Source organism: Heterodontus francisci, chromosome 37, assembly GCF_036365525.1.
Source record: "Heterodontus francisci isolate sHetFra1 chromosome 37, sHetFra1.hap1, whole genome shotgun sequence".
NCBI classification, from domain to species: Eukaryota; Metazoa; Chordata; class Chondrichthyes; order Heterodontiformes; family Heterodontidae; genus Heterodontus; species Heterodontus francisci.
The window spans coordinates 22,593,900-22,609,184 of record NC_090407.1 but is presented as its reverse complement, the minus strand read 5'-3'; the positions used below and the strand labels follow the sequence as shown (position 1 = coordinate 22,609,184).

The 15,285-nt window shown below is 43.2% G+C and overlaps 1 protein-coding gene across 5 annotated transcripts in view; it reads right to left on the bottom strand.

Annotated features, from left to right (window-relative positions):
• ubr4 (ubiquitin protein ligase E3 component n-recognin 4) overlaps positions 1–15,285 on the bottom strand; it is a 187,034-nt gene that overhangs the window by 26,058 nt on the left and 145,691 nt on the right. For all 5 annotated transcript variants that reach the window (XM_068017283.1, XM_068017284.1, XM_068017287.1 and 2 more), the window contains 5 exons: positions 13,262–13,383; positions 11,850–12,047; positions 10,294–10,374; positions 9,742–9,829; positions 9,432–9,559 (listed from right to left, as the gene is read on the bottom strand). In XM_068017283.1, the coding sequence (XP_067873384.1) occupies positions 9,432–9,559; positions 9,742–9,829; positions 10,294–10,374; positions 11,850–12,047; positions 13,262–13,383 (617 nt within the window). The remainder of the gene's footprint in view (positions 1–9,431; positions 9,560–9,741; positions 9,830–10,293; positions 10,375–11,849; positions 12,048–13,261; positions 13,384–15,285) is intronic.

Sequence of the window (15,285 nt, the reverse complement as noted above, 5' to 3'; positions counted from 1 at the left end):
CATCACTAAAATACTGCTTTTTTTTTGAAGAAGTCTTTGCAGAAACACTTTGCTCTCCAAGTATTCACAGAGCGAGAACAGTGCTGCAGTGTGTACCATCTACAAGATGCACTGCAGCAACTTGGCAAGCCTCCTTTGAAAGCACCTTCCAAGCCCACAATCTCTACCAACTAGAAGGACAAGGGCAGCAGACCCACAGACGGGATCACCACCTGCAAGATCTCGTCCAAGCCACACACCATCCTGAATTGGAACTATATTGCCGTTCATTCACTGCTGCTGGGTCGAAAACCTGGAAATCCCTTCTTAACAGCACTGTGGGTGTACCTGCACCACATAGACTGCAGCTGTTCAAGAAGGCAGCTCACCATCACCAGCTTAAGGGCAATTAAAGATGGGCAACTAATGCTGGCCTTGCCAGTGACATACACATCATATGAACGATTAAAAAAAATTATAATGCTTCACTGAATTAGAAAACCACTGCAGGCAAAAACTTTTCGGTACATACTGTGTACATCAAATCTAATGATCAACACAAGTCATGACTAACCCTACACTAGAAAATTCCAGCTTTTTTAGAATTAGAACATTACAGCGCAGTACAGGCCCTTCGGCCCTCGATGTTGCGCCGACCTGTGAAACCATCTGACCTACACTATTCCATTTTCATCCATGTGTCTATCCAATGTCCACTTAAATGCCCTTAAAGTTGGCGAATCTACTACTGCTGCAGGCAGGGCGTTCCACGCCCTTACTACTCTTCATGATAGAACCAGTCAGAGAATATGTGAATAGATTAATTGACAGACTTAATTGAAGACTGGATTTAGGGACAAGTAGCAACCCAACAGAACGATTGTATTAAATATCCAGCATGAAATGAGACACTAAGTGCTATTTCCCCAGTCACTTGTAGGAAAATTAATTGCAATATTTACTTGAATGGAGATAGGCTGTAACCATATGTCAAACATATTGTAGATATGGAAAGGTATATTATGCAACATGCGATAGTAACTGATTTGGTAGTGAGCTGTTGGACAGACATTTTTCCTTTGGCATTACCCTCGCATCTGGTCCTTCAGTTTAATGGAAGTGACTGCTGGGGGAGATCCAACACTATGCAAGGGTCTGTGGTGAGACCTTCACAAGATGGTACGTGTTTGGATTGTGAGTGGTCAGTCGGTTCTGGCTCCTCACGCCCAGGATGGAATCACTAAAGAGCTGCTGTTGTACAGGAGCCTGCCATACACTGCAGCTGCTTCCTTGAAACGAGCCTTGTGTCATGCAGGCCCCCACCTGCCAAGAATGAGCCATCAATTTCGCCACATGAAGATTGATTTTTAAATTGTTACTGGAGTAAAGAAAGAAATTGTTTTTTTTTAAAAAACCCTCCAGACCCTTATCTGGAAAGACATTTGCATAGCAACAGACAGCACTTGGAAAGGACAAAGGGGCCACTCCCTGCTCCAATTTAATCCACAATGAACTTTTGATTATCAGACTTTGAAGGTAGAGAGGCGACCTTTCTGGTTAACTGCTAAGATGGCCGAATACACAAACAGACGTGGTCAGACCAATTTAGTCACATGACTAACTGGCGATTGAGTTTTTTTGAATTTGAACTTGCCAGAGATTTTGAACTCAGAAAGCTCTTTGCTCCTGGACAGAGAACATCTCTCTCCTGTTTGCTCCCATCTCTTTCTCACGGAACTGAAGACCCTTTGAAGTCACATAAGCCCCAAGAGAGAAAAATCTCCCACAGTGAACAAGGTTTAAGAAGCATACTGGGCCCCAACGAAAAGCTAGACTACCTACAAAAGGACGACAGAGAGCTTGGCGCACAGTTCTAAGAAACGCTTCTGATATTGCCTCAAACCTCTCAACCTAACTTTTTCTTCTGCTCTTTTCTGTCTCTATTTGCATGTGCGTATCGCGTATGCATGCTAGTGTGGGGTGCAGTGTGTATGCATAGGCGTTAACCAAATTAGAGTTTAAGTTCAAATGAAATAAAATTTCACTTTTTTCTTTAAACCTAAGAAAGCCTGTTTATGCTCTTTGCCTTATAATTGGAAAGTGGTGAACAAGGATTCACCAAGGGGAAGCTCAAAACACAATGTGTTTAAAAATTAAACCCTGTTACAACAAGACCACGTGAAGGCTGAGAAAGACCCCCAGACACCTTTGTCACCTGGTCGGAACAGAAATTTGGGTGCTGGAATTTTACCCACAGACAAACGAGAGAAATTGGAAGTGGGAAGCCAAATTCTTCCCAATCAAAAAGAGCAAGATTAATACAGGTTTTCTTGTGGTTGTGTGTGATTGAATACTAACATGCCTACAACTGAAGCAAGTAGCTCTCCAAGCCAGGGTGAAGTGACTTGGGATAAGTTAAAAGCGTTGTCTATGGAGGAGCTGAGAAAAATGGCTGATCAGTGTGGGATCACTGTACATGGCAAGGCTAGGAAGTCTGAACTCTGAAGGCTAGTGGCCAACCATTTTTCCCATGAAACTGAAGTGGCAGAAACAGGGTTAGAAGCAGAACCCGACAGGGTAGTGTTAGCAAAGATACTACTGGAACAAAGGAAACTTGATTTGAGGAAAGAGAGAGGGAGAAAGACAGCCTTCCAAAAGGAACATGTGGTGGACAGCGGCGCAGTGGTTAGCACCACAGCCTCACAGCTCCAGCGACCTGGGTTCAGTTCTGGGTACTGCCTGTGCGGAGTTTGCAAGTTCTCTCTGTGACCGCGTGGGTTTCCTCCAGGTGCTCCGGTTTCCTCCCACATGCCGAAGACTTGTGGGTTGATAGGTAAATTGGCCATTGTAAAAATTGCCCCTAATGTAGGTAGGTGGTAGGAGGTGGGGATGTGAGAGGGAAAATGGGATTAATGTAGGATTAGTATAAATAGGTCGTTGCTGGTCGGCGCGAACTTGGGCTGAAGGGCCTGTTTCGGTGCTGTATCTCTATATGACTATGAGTAAAATGAAAGGCAGGAGAGAGAGAGAGACACAGAGAAAGACAGGAGTAGGAACAAGAGAGAGGGGAGACACAGAGAGAAAGAATATTCGAGAAAGAATGCGAAGAAAGAGAGTTGAAGCAGCTCGAGTTAACTAAAGGGCGACAGAGTAACCCGAGTGAAAGCATGGCCAACATGGAGGAGCGTAATTCAGGGCTGGGTACAAAATTGCGAAACCTCGCTCAATTAATTCCAAACTTCAATGAGCAATATGTGGAAGCATTTTTGTGTCTTTTGAGAAACCGGCAAGGCGGCTGAAACCCAGTCCCTTTTAATACAAAGCAAGCTAACTGGAAAAGCCCATGAGGTTTATTCCTTGTTGCCAGATGAGAGTTCATCGAATTATGAACTGACCAAAAATGCTATCCTTGGGGCATATGAATTAGTACCCAAAGCCTACCACCAAAAGTTTAGGACCCTCAAAAAGCAAGCTAATCAAACTCATCTGGAGTTTGAAAGCAAGCAAGCAGCTGGCTTTTGACCAGTGGCTGAGGGCTCTTAAAATACAGCTCAGTTGTGAGACTCTCAGAGAAGTAATTGTTAGAGGAATTTAAAAACTCTCTCCCACTCTCCATAAAGACCCATGTAGAGGAGCAATGGGTTAAGGGAGCCCGGCAAGCGGCCATTCTGGCTGATGAGTTTGCTTTAATTTATAAGTTGGTTTCCCAGGGGAGAATTTTCCTAATCACCCCCACAAATCCAAAAAGGACAAAGGGTGGGAAGCTGATCTCTAACCAGGCAATCCTGAGAGAGAAAGGAAAGCATAAGACACAGGGGGCCCTCCTCCAGCCAAAAAGGTACTGTGAGCAAGAGTGAGACCAGAGACCTGTGTGCTTCCACTGTAATAAAGCAGGGCATTTAAAAGTTGACTGCTGGAAACTAAAGGGGAAACCAGTAGGGTTAATCAGGGCATACCCGCTCAGTGAAGATGGAGCCTGGTGCAAAGCACAGCAGAACAAGCTGTGGCGTTAACTGCAGTAAAAGTGCAACCCAGGAAGCTTACTACGGCCAGTGCAGGAAAAGTTAATAGGATTTCTGAAAGTTATCGGGTTTGTGTCTGAAGGGAAAGTAACCCCATACCCCTCGAGTAGGGCAAGCAAGCCCATAGTGATTCTCAGGGACACAGGGGTCACTATAACCCTTTTACTGGGAAATGGCCTGACCTTTCCCCCAGAGAGTGCAGTGAACACCAAAATGGTGGTGAATGGTACTGGAGGGCAGTGTATGCCTCTACCTATACACCGGGTTCACCTGGAGCGTGACCTAGTTTCAGGACCGGTAACCGTAGGGATTGTCCCGAGTTTGCCTGTGGACAGGGTTGACCTGCTCCTAGGTAATAATTTGGCAGGGGTGAAGGTGCTAGCCCCTGCAGTAGTGAAAGAAAGACCGCAGGTCAGAGAGACAGGGCCGTGGCGGGACACAGTTCCCTGCAGTTTCCCTGAATGTGTAGTGGATCAGGCCATGATCAAACCAGCTCCCCCGAGCAGACTGCATTGGCAGTGCAGGCAAATGACCATGAGGTCTTCCTGTCCGAGACTTTGTTTGGAAAGTTAAGAGCCCCAGGGAATGAATTAAATAGATTTTCCCTAGGTGAGGCTCAGCGAGCTGACCCAGTATTGCGAGTGTTAGCGCAGGCTGCCCAGTCTGAAAGTGAAGCAGAGGGTGTCCCTGATTGCTACTATTTAAAGAATGAGGTACTGATGAGGAAATGGAGGTCTCCTCACAGACCTGAGAGCAAGGAGTGGACAGTAGTTCACCAGTTAGTGGTGCCACAGAGGTACCGCGGTGAAATATTAAGAACAGCCCACAAGACTACAGTGGCTGTACATGCCGGTATACGAAAGACCAAAACCCTCATAAGACTGCAGTTTGACTAACCAAAATGCCACGAAGACATGGTGGAGTACTGCAGGAGTTACCACATGTGCCAGGTTGAGGGGAACCCCCAACCTACAGTGAAACCTACACCCCTAAGTCCTGTACAGGTGTTAGGAGGACCCTCCACCCCCCCCTCTCCCCCACCGAGAACAAAAGGGGACAGGCAGGCACACGGTGGCAAAAGTTTAAAAGAGAAAGTGAGAAAATGACCAAGATTGCAGGTTAAAGGAAGTCCGGGAGGAATCCCGTCTGGTCAGCCAACCCCGAAAAATTTGAAAAGTTAGACCCCACATCCTCCCATGTAAATGCAGACCCGAGAAGCACCCCACCAGAGTTGCTAACAGCATTTACAGGAATCTGCAGAGACAAAGAGAGACCTGTAGGGGGCACAGAAACCATGAGGGTGATACCTCACCTAGTCGAAGTGCCACAGGAGTGTGTAGGCAAGTCTGCACAAATACCTACAGGTAGGAGTGTCCCAGAGAACAATGGGGAAATTAACAAAGAATTCTCCCTCACAGTCTGAGGAAAAGGGAACCACCCATCCCCTGAAGCCAAAGGCATGACTCAACAAAGCATTGAAAGAGAGTTTAGGATAGACCCACCCACTACTATCTTTCCTGGGAAAAAACATTACCTCAACAGGAAACAAAACCCTAGGCAGTCATGACAAGGGCAAACTGAAAAAAAGCTTCCCCAAAGAACCACATGGTTAATGGGCTGCCAAAAAGGTGAAATTAAAGCAGCGCTGGCACCCAGAAAAGATAATTTTAATCAGCTATAACAGTTTGAATGAGAGAAATGCATGGTTTTTCTTTCTGTATCTTATATTTCTCTCAAACCTTTTAATGAAATGCGCCATTTCTCTTCAAATCGGATTTCATTCCCCTGGGTGTGGAGGTGTCATGCAGGCCCCCACCTGCCAAGAATGAGACATCAATTTCGCCACATGAACATTGATTTTTAAGTTGTTACTGGAGTAAAGAAAGAACTTGTTTTAAAAAAAACACCAGACCCTTGACTGGAAAGACATTTGCATAGTAACAGACAGTACTTGGAAAGCACAAAAAGGTCACTTCCTGCTCCAATTGAATCCACAATGGACTTTTTATTACCAGACGTTGCAGGTAGAAAGGCAAGCATTCCCTGTTAACTGCTAAGACGGCGGAATACACAAACAGACATGGTCAGACCAGTTTAGTCACATGTCTAACTGGCTGTTGGGAGTTTTTTGAATTTGAAATTGCCACAGAGAATTTGAACTAGAAAGCTCTTTGCTCCTGGACTGAGAACATCTCTCTCCTGTCTGCTCCCATCTCTTTCTCATGGAACTGAAGACCCATGAACCCCAAGAGAGAAAAGTCTCTTTATAGTGAACAAAGTTTAAGAAGAATACTGGGCCTCAACAAAAAGCAAGACTACCTACAAAAGGACTAGTGAGCTCGAAGCACAGTAACAAGAAACACTTCTGATATTGCCTCAAACCTCTCTAAACTTTTTCTTCTCTTTTCTGTCTCTATTTGCATGTGCGTATTGCATATGCATGCTAGTGTGGGGCGCAGCATGTATTCGTAGGCGCTAACCTAATTAGAGTTTAAGTTTAAATTTAATAAAATTTCACTTTTCTTCTTTAAACCTAAGAAAGCCTGTTTATGCTCTTTTCTTTTCCTTATAATTTGAAAGTGGTGAACAAGGATTCATTAAGGGGGAGCTCAAAACACAGTGTGTTTCAACATTCAACCCTGTTACAAGAAGACCAGTTGAAGGCTGAGAAAGACCCCTAGACACCTTTCTCAACTGGTCGTAACACTGGCCATACAATGGCATTCCTTAGAGTGCCCTAACCTAAGCCTTTCCAGGTACTATTTAAAAGCAGATATCTTGCTTGTCCAAAATGCTCCTTTCATCAAAGCATAATTGTAACAGCTTTTGCCACAGTTTCCACTAAATTCCAAGAAACACAGCAGAGTTTGCTGCTGCAATGAGGATGTCAAAAGTTGTTTTTAGAAGATGTAGATCCTTCCCACAACAAATATGACACACAACAATGCGTGCAAGGTGACAAGCCAATATAGTGATATGGCCATGGGCAACTGTCATCAGCTAGCAAGCAAAATTCTTATTAAAGCTCCTGGAAGAGCTGACTTGTGATAGCATCATGAGGTACAGACAATTATTTCGATAACAATGAGCAAGAGTCGCTTTTCTGCTTTTGAACTCAGGAAAGGAGAAGGTGCATTAATGGGAAATCTGACATCAGAATGTTTTTACAAATCTAGGTCTAAGCACTGTAAATGTCAACTACCAAGTTCTGCGAGAAGAATAGCAACATGCACTGTAACCTACAACTTCTGCAAAACCATTTAAGGGCTACTGTGATGACAATACTCAAAGCGCAGAACATTAATGCTGGGTGAGTAAAAACTGGCACTCCAGCATATGATCTAGACTTAGACATGGGAGCAGGATGCCACATGCAGTCCTGCCCAAAGTCTTTGACAACAAAATCAGGTGAAAGTGCCTGACACACAATTCCCCAGAAATAACTGTCAAACATATTAAAGATATCAAGGGATATGGGGATAGTTGGCGAAAATGTCGTTGAGGTAGAAGATCAGCCATGATCTAGTTGAAAGGCTAGTTGCAGGCTCGAGGGGCTGAATGGACTAGTCCTGCTTCTATTTCCTCTGTTCTATCACCCCCAATGTCGGCACCCCAGCAGGAGATGCAATATCTACCCTTTCACCTCCTACCTTCCCACTGTCCAGGGTCCCAAACACTTCTTTCTGGTGAGCGATTTACTTGTACTTCTTCAAACTTAATATACTGTTTTGCTGTTTATCATACAGTCTCCTCAACATTGCGGGGGGGGGAAATCAAATGGAGATTTGAGTGATACTTTGCTGAACGCTTCTATTTAGTCAGCAAACATGACCCAGAGCTTCTGGTTGCTTGCCACTTTAATTATCCGCCCCACTCTGACTTCAGTCTCCTTCACTATCCTAGTGAAGCTCAACACAAGCTCGAAGAACAGCACCTCATCTTTCAATTACGCACTTTACAGTCTTCTGGCCTCAATATGAATTTCAATAACTTTAGATGATAGTTCATTTTCTTCGACAGCAGGTGCTGGTAATGGCTCTGCTTCAATATTTTTACCTCCTCTGGACTGATCATTTGTTTCTTGACTTTTCCCATTACCACCACCTTTTGCCTTGTACCATCATTTAGTCACTCCTGTCCTCCACTCTTTCCTATTCCCCTCCCTTCCCCCTCACCCACCACCCTCCCACTTTCTTTTCCCTGGTTCTGTACTCACTTATAAACTGTTAAATCTCTAACTTCCTCCATTTCTGGTGAACGGTTATCAAATTTGAGAATTTAACTGTTTCTCCAACTGTTTCTGCCTGATCTACCGAGTGTTTACAGCATTTTTTGTTATTGCCAACATTCACAGTAGCTTGTCCCTAGATATAATCCAGGCTGGATTATTTGCTCTGGTTTGTGGAGGCACAGGAGGGTGGCACTTGGCCCATTGTACCTTTACCAGCTTTTTGAAAGAGCTATCCAAATAGTCCCATTCCCCTGCTCTTTCCCCATAGCCCTGCAAATTTCACCCCTTCAACTATTTATCTAATTTCCTTTTCAAAGTTGTTATTGAATCTGCCTCCAGCATCCTTTGAGGCAGTGAATTACAGATCATAAACAACTCACCGTGTAAAAAAAACCTCATCTCACCTCTGATTCTTTTGCCAATTACCTTAAATCTATATCTTCTGACTACTGACCCTTCTGACACTGGAAACAATTTCTCCTTATTTACTCTAAAAAAAACACTATGATTTTGAATACCTCTATTAAATCTCTTAACTCTGCTCTAAAGAGAACTCCTCTGTAAGGTCTTGAGACTCTTCTTAAAATGTAGCGCCCAGAATTGCATACAACATTCTAGCAGGGGCCTAACCAGCAATTTATAAAGGATGAGCATAACTTCCTTGCTTTTGTGCTCATGCCTCTTTTATATCTTGTAGGCCTTTTTAACAGCCTTCTCAATCAGTCCTGCCAAAGATTTGTGCATGCAGGTCTCTCTGTCCCTACACCCCCCCAATAAAACTGTACCATTTAGTTTATATTGGCTCCCCTCATTCTCCCTACCAAAAAGCATCTCTTCACACTTCTCTCGTCAACTTGCACCTGCCCATTTCACCAGTCTGTTTACGTCCTCAACTGTTTACTACATTTTCAAGTTTTGTGTCATCTGCAAAGTTTGAAATTATGCTCTGTATACCCAAGTCCAGGCCATAAAAAGAGCAGTGGTCATAATTCCCCTCCTGGGGAACATCACTTTGTACTTTTCTGTTATTTTGTTCTAAGGACATGAACGTTCAATAGCTGATTCAGGCACTAATCTATGGAATGCTAAGAGTACAAGCTAATGTTTTACTAGTGCCATGAATCTGGACAGTATGCCCCAACGTTGTGATACATCTAGAAATGATTTAGCACAGAACACACTGCACCTCTGACACTCACAGTTAAAAGGTGTCGTCCCTGCTTGAAGTCTTTGATTCCAGCCAATCGAGTTAACATACACTCGAGACCGCCACATTGGGCCATCACTCCTGCCATTTTATACACCTCCTCTTCATCCTCCTCTTCATCTACATAGAAAGAGCAATAATTATGGTTCAGAACAGTGACAGTAACTATTGTAGCTATAACACAGACAGTGAGTGTCAGAGCAGTAAGAATGTTTAATGATTTAGAACTTGATTTGGGACAAAAGTGGTTATTGAAAACTTGATCAACAAAAGAATTATATGTGTATCAGTGACATTGTTACCCGTGGTTGAATCCAGTGATTCAATAAATTCCTCAGTTGCGTCTCCCAGAAGCCCTCGCATTCGGTAGATTATACGCATTGGCTCCCCCTGTGCAACATTCAAACAAGTTACTTACTGAATAATCACTTGGAAGTTATAGCTCATGGTTACACTTGGGTTAAACATTAAACACACACGGAGCTGAAAAAGAGGTCTTGCCACCAGACTACATGGCACTCTTTGTGAATCTTTTCAACCCATGAACAAATAAAAAATATAGTCATTTGGTAGTACAGAACTTGAGAATTGCTGAAAAGAGAGATGTTGTCGAAGCATTTCGTCTTGCACACTTCAGGACAATACTTGCAGTTTGCCCCAATGAATGCAAGACGAAAAGCATCAACAACATGTCTCTACTTTCAGGAATAAAAGAAGTTGATCTATTCAGAGATACCCTACAATTCCCATCCCAATAAAGCAGCCACTTGTGTTTTTGGTAATGATTGCAGGTTTTTGCCTCTATCGGGAACCCATTCCATGCACTGATCACTCTAATGGTGGCTTGCACTCACCTCATTGGCTGGACACCAGACCTTCTTATACACTTCAGCCACTGGCAGGTCCAAACTGATGATTTTATTGTTAACCAGGAGCTGGAAAGAAAACCGCAGATATTAGAATATCAATATTATGTTTACTAAATATGAAATACTATAAGTTAGCATAACCAAACATTTACGGCAAGTTCTATAAACAAATCGAACTGATTACAAATGTTTTGTTAAAAGTAAACATAAATAAAATTAATCTGGAGGTGGAATTTGTCATTAGAGTAGCAGAAATTGAAAGCATTCTGCTGATATTCCACTGTTTTTTTATAATTCATTCATGGGATATGGGTGTTGCTGGCTGGCAAGGCCAGCATTTATCGGCCATTTCTAATTGTCCTCGAGATGGTCGTGGTTAGCCTCCTTCTTGAACCGCTGCAGTCCGTGTGGTGTGGATATACCCACAGTGTCATTAGGGAAGGAGTTTCAGAATGTTGACTTGGCGACAATGAAGGAACGGCAATATATTTCCAAGTCAGGATGGTGTGAGACTTAAAGAGGAACTTGAGGTGGTGGTGTTCTCATGCTGCCCTTGTCCTTCTGGGTGGTAGAGGTCATGGGTTTGGAAGGTGCAGTCAAAGGAGCCTCGGCAGGTTGCTGCAGTGCAACTTATAGATGATACTCAATGCAGCTACTGTGTACCTGTGCTGCAGGGAGTGAAAGTTTAAGGTGGTGAACGGGGTGCCAATCAAGCAGGCTGCTTTGTCCTGGATGATATCGAGCTTCTCGAGTGTTGTTGGAGTTGCACTCATCCACTCAAGTGGGCAGTATTCCATCACACTCCTGATTTGTGTCTTGTAGATGGTGGAAAGGCTTTGGGGAGTCAGGGAGTGAGATAGATACTCACCACAGAATTCCCAACCTCTTGACCTGATCTTGCAGTCACAATATTTATGTGGCTAGACAAGTTAAGTTTCTGGTCAATGGTGACTACATAGCAGACTATAATCTCAGCCAGACATTTCTGTAGCAGGGAAGGAGAGAACAGAGATAGAAAAAAAAATTGTTCAAAATAAGGCGGGGTGGGCAGAAACAAAAACGATCAGCACCAACAGCTACAAGACAGCTCAAACAACGTAATAGAGCTGAAGGAATAACTGAGACGCTAAAATGTTACAAAGCTTATTTCAACATCATCAGTCTGCCAGCTACCTCCATCAGCAAGGGGGACAAGAACAGCAACATGGGAACATCACCACCTCCAGGTTGCACACCATCTTGACTTGGGCATACATCACCATTCCTTCATTGTCACTGAGTCAGTATCCTGGAATTCTGGACGTAACACCACTGTGGGAGCACTTCGCCACATGGGCTGCAGTGGTTCAAAGTGGCTCACTACCATCTTCTTGGGGCGATGGGCGATAACTTCAGCCTTACCCACACCTCGAGCACAAATTTGAAAAAAAAATTAGGGTTCCAATCTTCAATTTCTAACACTCGTGTTCTGGGAATTATTGAGGATTTTGCTGGAACCAGGACACCATTTTGTTGCTGTTCCTTTCCGTTCTGGTTCATACCTCCATCCCACTGTCATCTTCTAGCAGTGCCACAAGGTCACAATCCTGACAAATCTTGTTCTTAATGTCTCTCATGAGTGGTCCAATTCCAGGCTCATTGCTGCTGTAGGGGTTTCCTGGCATCCTGCCCTGTAGGAAATCTTCTTGCTGTGGATCCTTTTCCAATGTCACAAAGAACTCTGTCACTTCATTTTCCTCCTGCCAAGAGAACAGATCTATTGACAAATTCATCTTTATCTTTGTTTTACCAACTTTGAACATCTAAGACATAGGATTAATCAGTGAGAAGAAAATGATGCAATCCACCCGTGAGAATGTTACAAGAGCACGTCTTTATCACCAAGGTGGAGATCATCCATTCAGCTGCTTCCTGCCTTCCCCTTTAAACCAAAAGCTCCCTCCCCCCGACCTTCCCCACCCCGCCCTCCAGTCTAGCTATGAACCTCTGTCTCTGCACACCACTATTATCCCTGACCATTCTCTAAGACTGAACCAGATTGTTAGCAACCTGTGTCCTCAACTACAAGCTGAGCCTCTGATTCTATATGCATGGCTTTGCTCCTCCCTACCTCTGTTAATCTCTTCCAATGCTACAAGCCCTACCCTCCATCCCCTTCCAGCTTCCTGTGCATTTCCTCTCCCTTTGCCCCATTATTGGTGAACATGTCTTCAGCCACTTAGGCCCTATGCTCTGAAATTCCCTCATTAAACACCCTCCAGTTCCCTTGCCTCCTTTAAGACCCCTCCTTAAAACCCACCTCATTGAACCAGGTCATCCCTTCTACTCTCTCTGGATTAGCATCCATTTGCCCTCTGAAGCCTTTATGAAGGCTTGGGACATTTTTCTATATTAAAAGTGCTACATCGGGTTCTTCTCGTAAGTGTTGCTCAGTTACACACTAGTTTAACCATCAGAGCCACTGTAGGAGCAAGTACATAATGCTTATAACTCAACGTGGCAGAAATATCTCAATTATATGTTACAAATTTCAATGAAGATGTCTGGATATAAATTTAAAAAAACTTGGAACATGAAAATACACAATTATTTGAAAGATTAAAGCCGTTCATGGAAGTCAGAACTAGGACATTATAGGTGTGCATAAAGCTTCCCAGACACCGGGGCAGGCAGTGAGAACAAATATATATATATATAATATAGAGTTGATGAGGTCCCCATTGGTGAGGTCATCCTACTGTGACCTGTACAGAGATAACTTAGCACTGAGTAAGGATTTTTGTTTATCTTGTGCTTTAATGTGGCTCATTTATATAGCCACCTAGTCTTGCCAAACCTTAACTTTCAAGGAAATATGGCTTGTAACTGAGTCATTTATGTATAATTTCCCTATAGGCCAGATGGCTGGTCCAATGTACAAATCCACATACTCTCATGCTTCTTTTGTACTTACAGGGTAGATGATGCTGCACAGCCTCTCAAAGATGAAGACTGGCGTTCGGTAGTCATCAAGGCTGTATCTTTTAGCAGTTTCAATGCAGACAGCCATGAACGCCTTTGTTTCAGACTCTGTACCTACAGAAGTGTGTGGGTTAGAATTTGATCAGCACTATACACAGACATCATCGTCACTTCCAAAAGCTCAAATTTACACAGAGGTTAAATCACATCAGACTATGCTGTAAATCCTGCCATCCCTAACATCCTACTCTTTGTTTACTGTCTGTTAACCAAGCCTCAATCCATGCTAATATACTACTTCCACTACCAGGAACTCTTATCTTGTGTAACAAACTGTATTGAGTGAAAAAGCAGGGAACTTATGCTGAACTTTTATAAAGCTTTCGGTAGGCCACTACTAGTGTATTGTTCCCAGTTCTGGTCACCACACTTTAGGAAGGATGTGAGAGTCCTTGAGAGGATGCAGAGGAGATTTACCAGAATGGATCCAGGGATGAGGGATTTTAGCTGCAAGGTTAGGTTGGAGAAGCTGGGGTTGTTCTCCTTGGAGCAAAGGAGATTGAGGGGAGATTTAGTAGAGGTGTACAAGATTGTGACAGTTTTAGATAAGGTAGACAAAGAAAAGCTGTTACATTAGCCGATGGTACAATGACTAGGGGACACAGACTTAACATTTTGGGCAAGAGTCGTAGGGGGGATGTGAGGAAGAACTCTTTTCTTTTAAACACAGCGAGTGGTAATGACCTTGAACTCGCTGCCTATGAGGGTGGTGGAAGCAGAGGCGATGAATAATTTCAAAAGGAAATTGAATGGGCACTTGAGGGAAACAAACTTACAGGGCTATGGGGATAGAGCAGGGGAATGGGACTGACTGGACTGCTGTGCAGAGAGCTAGCATAAACCCGATAGGCCGAATAGCCTCCTTCTGTGCTGTAATGACTATGACCCTGTAAACTCTTGAGTGGCACTTATCGAATGCCTTCTAAGAATTTATATTCATTACATCCACTGGTTCCCCTTTATCTACCCTGCTAAATTGAGAACTAAAAACTCCACAGGAAAAGAGATCCATCTGTGGCTAACCAAAGAGTTTTTGGATAGTATTATATTCAAAGAACAGGCTTATAATATTACCAAGAGTCATAAGCCTGAGGATTGGGAAAGTTTTAGATACCGGCAAAGGATGACCAAAAATTTGATAGAGGGAGAAAATAGAATGAGGGTAAACTACCCAGAAATATAAAAACAGATTCTAAGAGCTTCTATGAGCATATAAAAAGGAAGAGAGAGTAGCAAAAATGAGTAGGGGCCCCTTAGAGGCTGAGACAGGAAAAATTATAGTAGGGAATAAGGAAATGGTAGAGACATTTAAAAAAAAATTCCGTCTTCACAGTAGAAGACACAAAAACATACCAGAAATACTGGGGAACCAAAGGTCTGAGAGTGACAAACGTATTTTAATATTGTTAATTAATATGAGTAAAGTACTGGAGAAATTAATGGGACTGAAAGCCAACAAATTTCTCGCACCTGATGGTCTACAGCCTAGAGTTCTAAAAGAGGTGGCTGCAAAAATATTGGATGCACTGGTTGTGATCTTCTAAAATTGTCTTGATTCTTGAGCAGTCCCAGTGGATTGGAAGGTGCAAATATAATACTGCTATTAAAGAAAGGGAGGAAAGAGTAAACAGGGAGCTACAGGCCAATTAACCTGACATCAGTCATCAGGAAATGCTGGAATCCATTATTAAGGAAGTAATTAGGCACTTAGAAAATCACAATATGATTAGGCAGAGTGAGCATGGATTTATGGAAGAGAAATTGTGATAGACAAATCTATTAGATATTTTTGAGAATGTAATTCATAGGATAGATAAAGGGGACAAAATTATGAGGGGCCTAGATAGAGTAGACAGGAAGGACCTGTTTCCCCTAGTGGAGAGGTCCATTACCAGGATGCACAGATTTAAGGTTATTGGTCAAAGGATTAGAGGGGGACATGAGGGAAAACTTTTT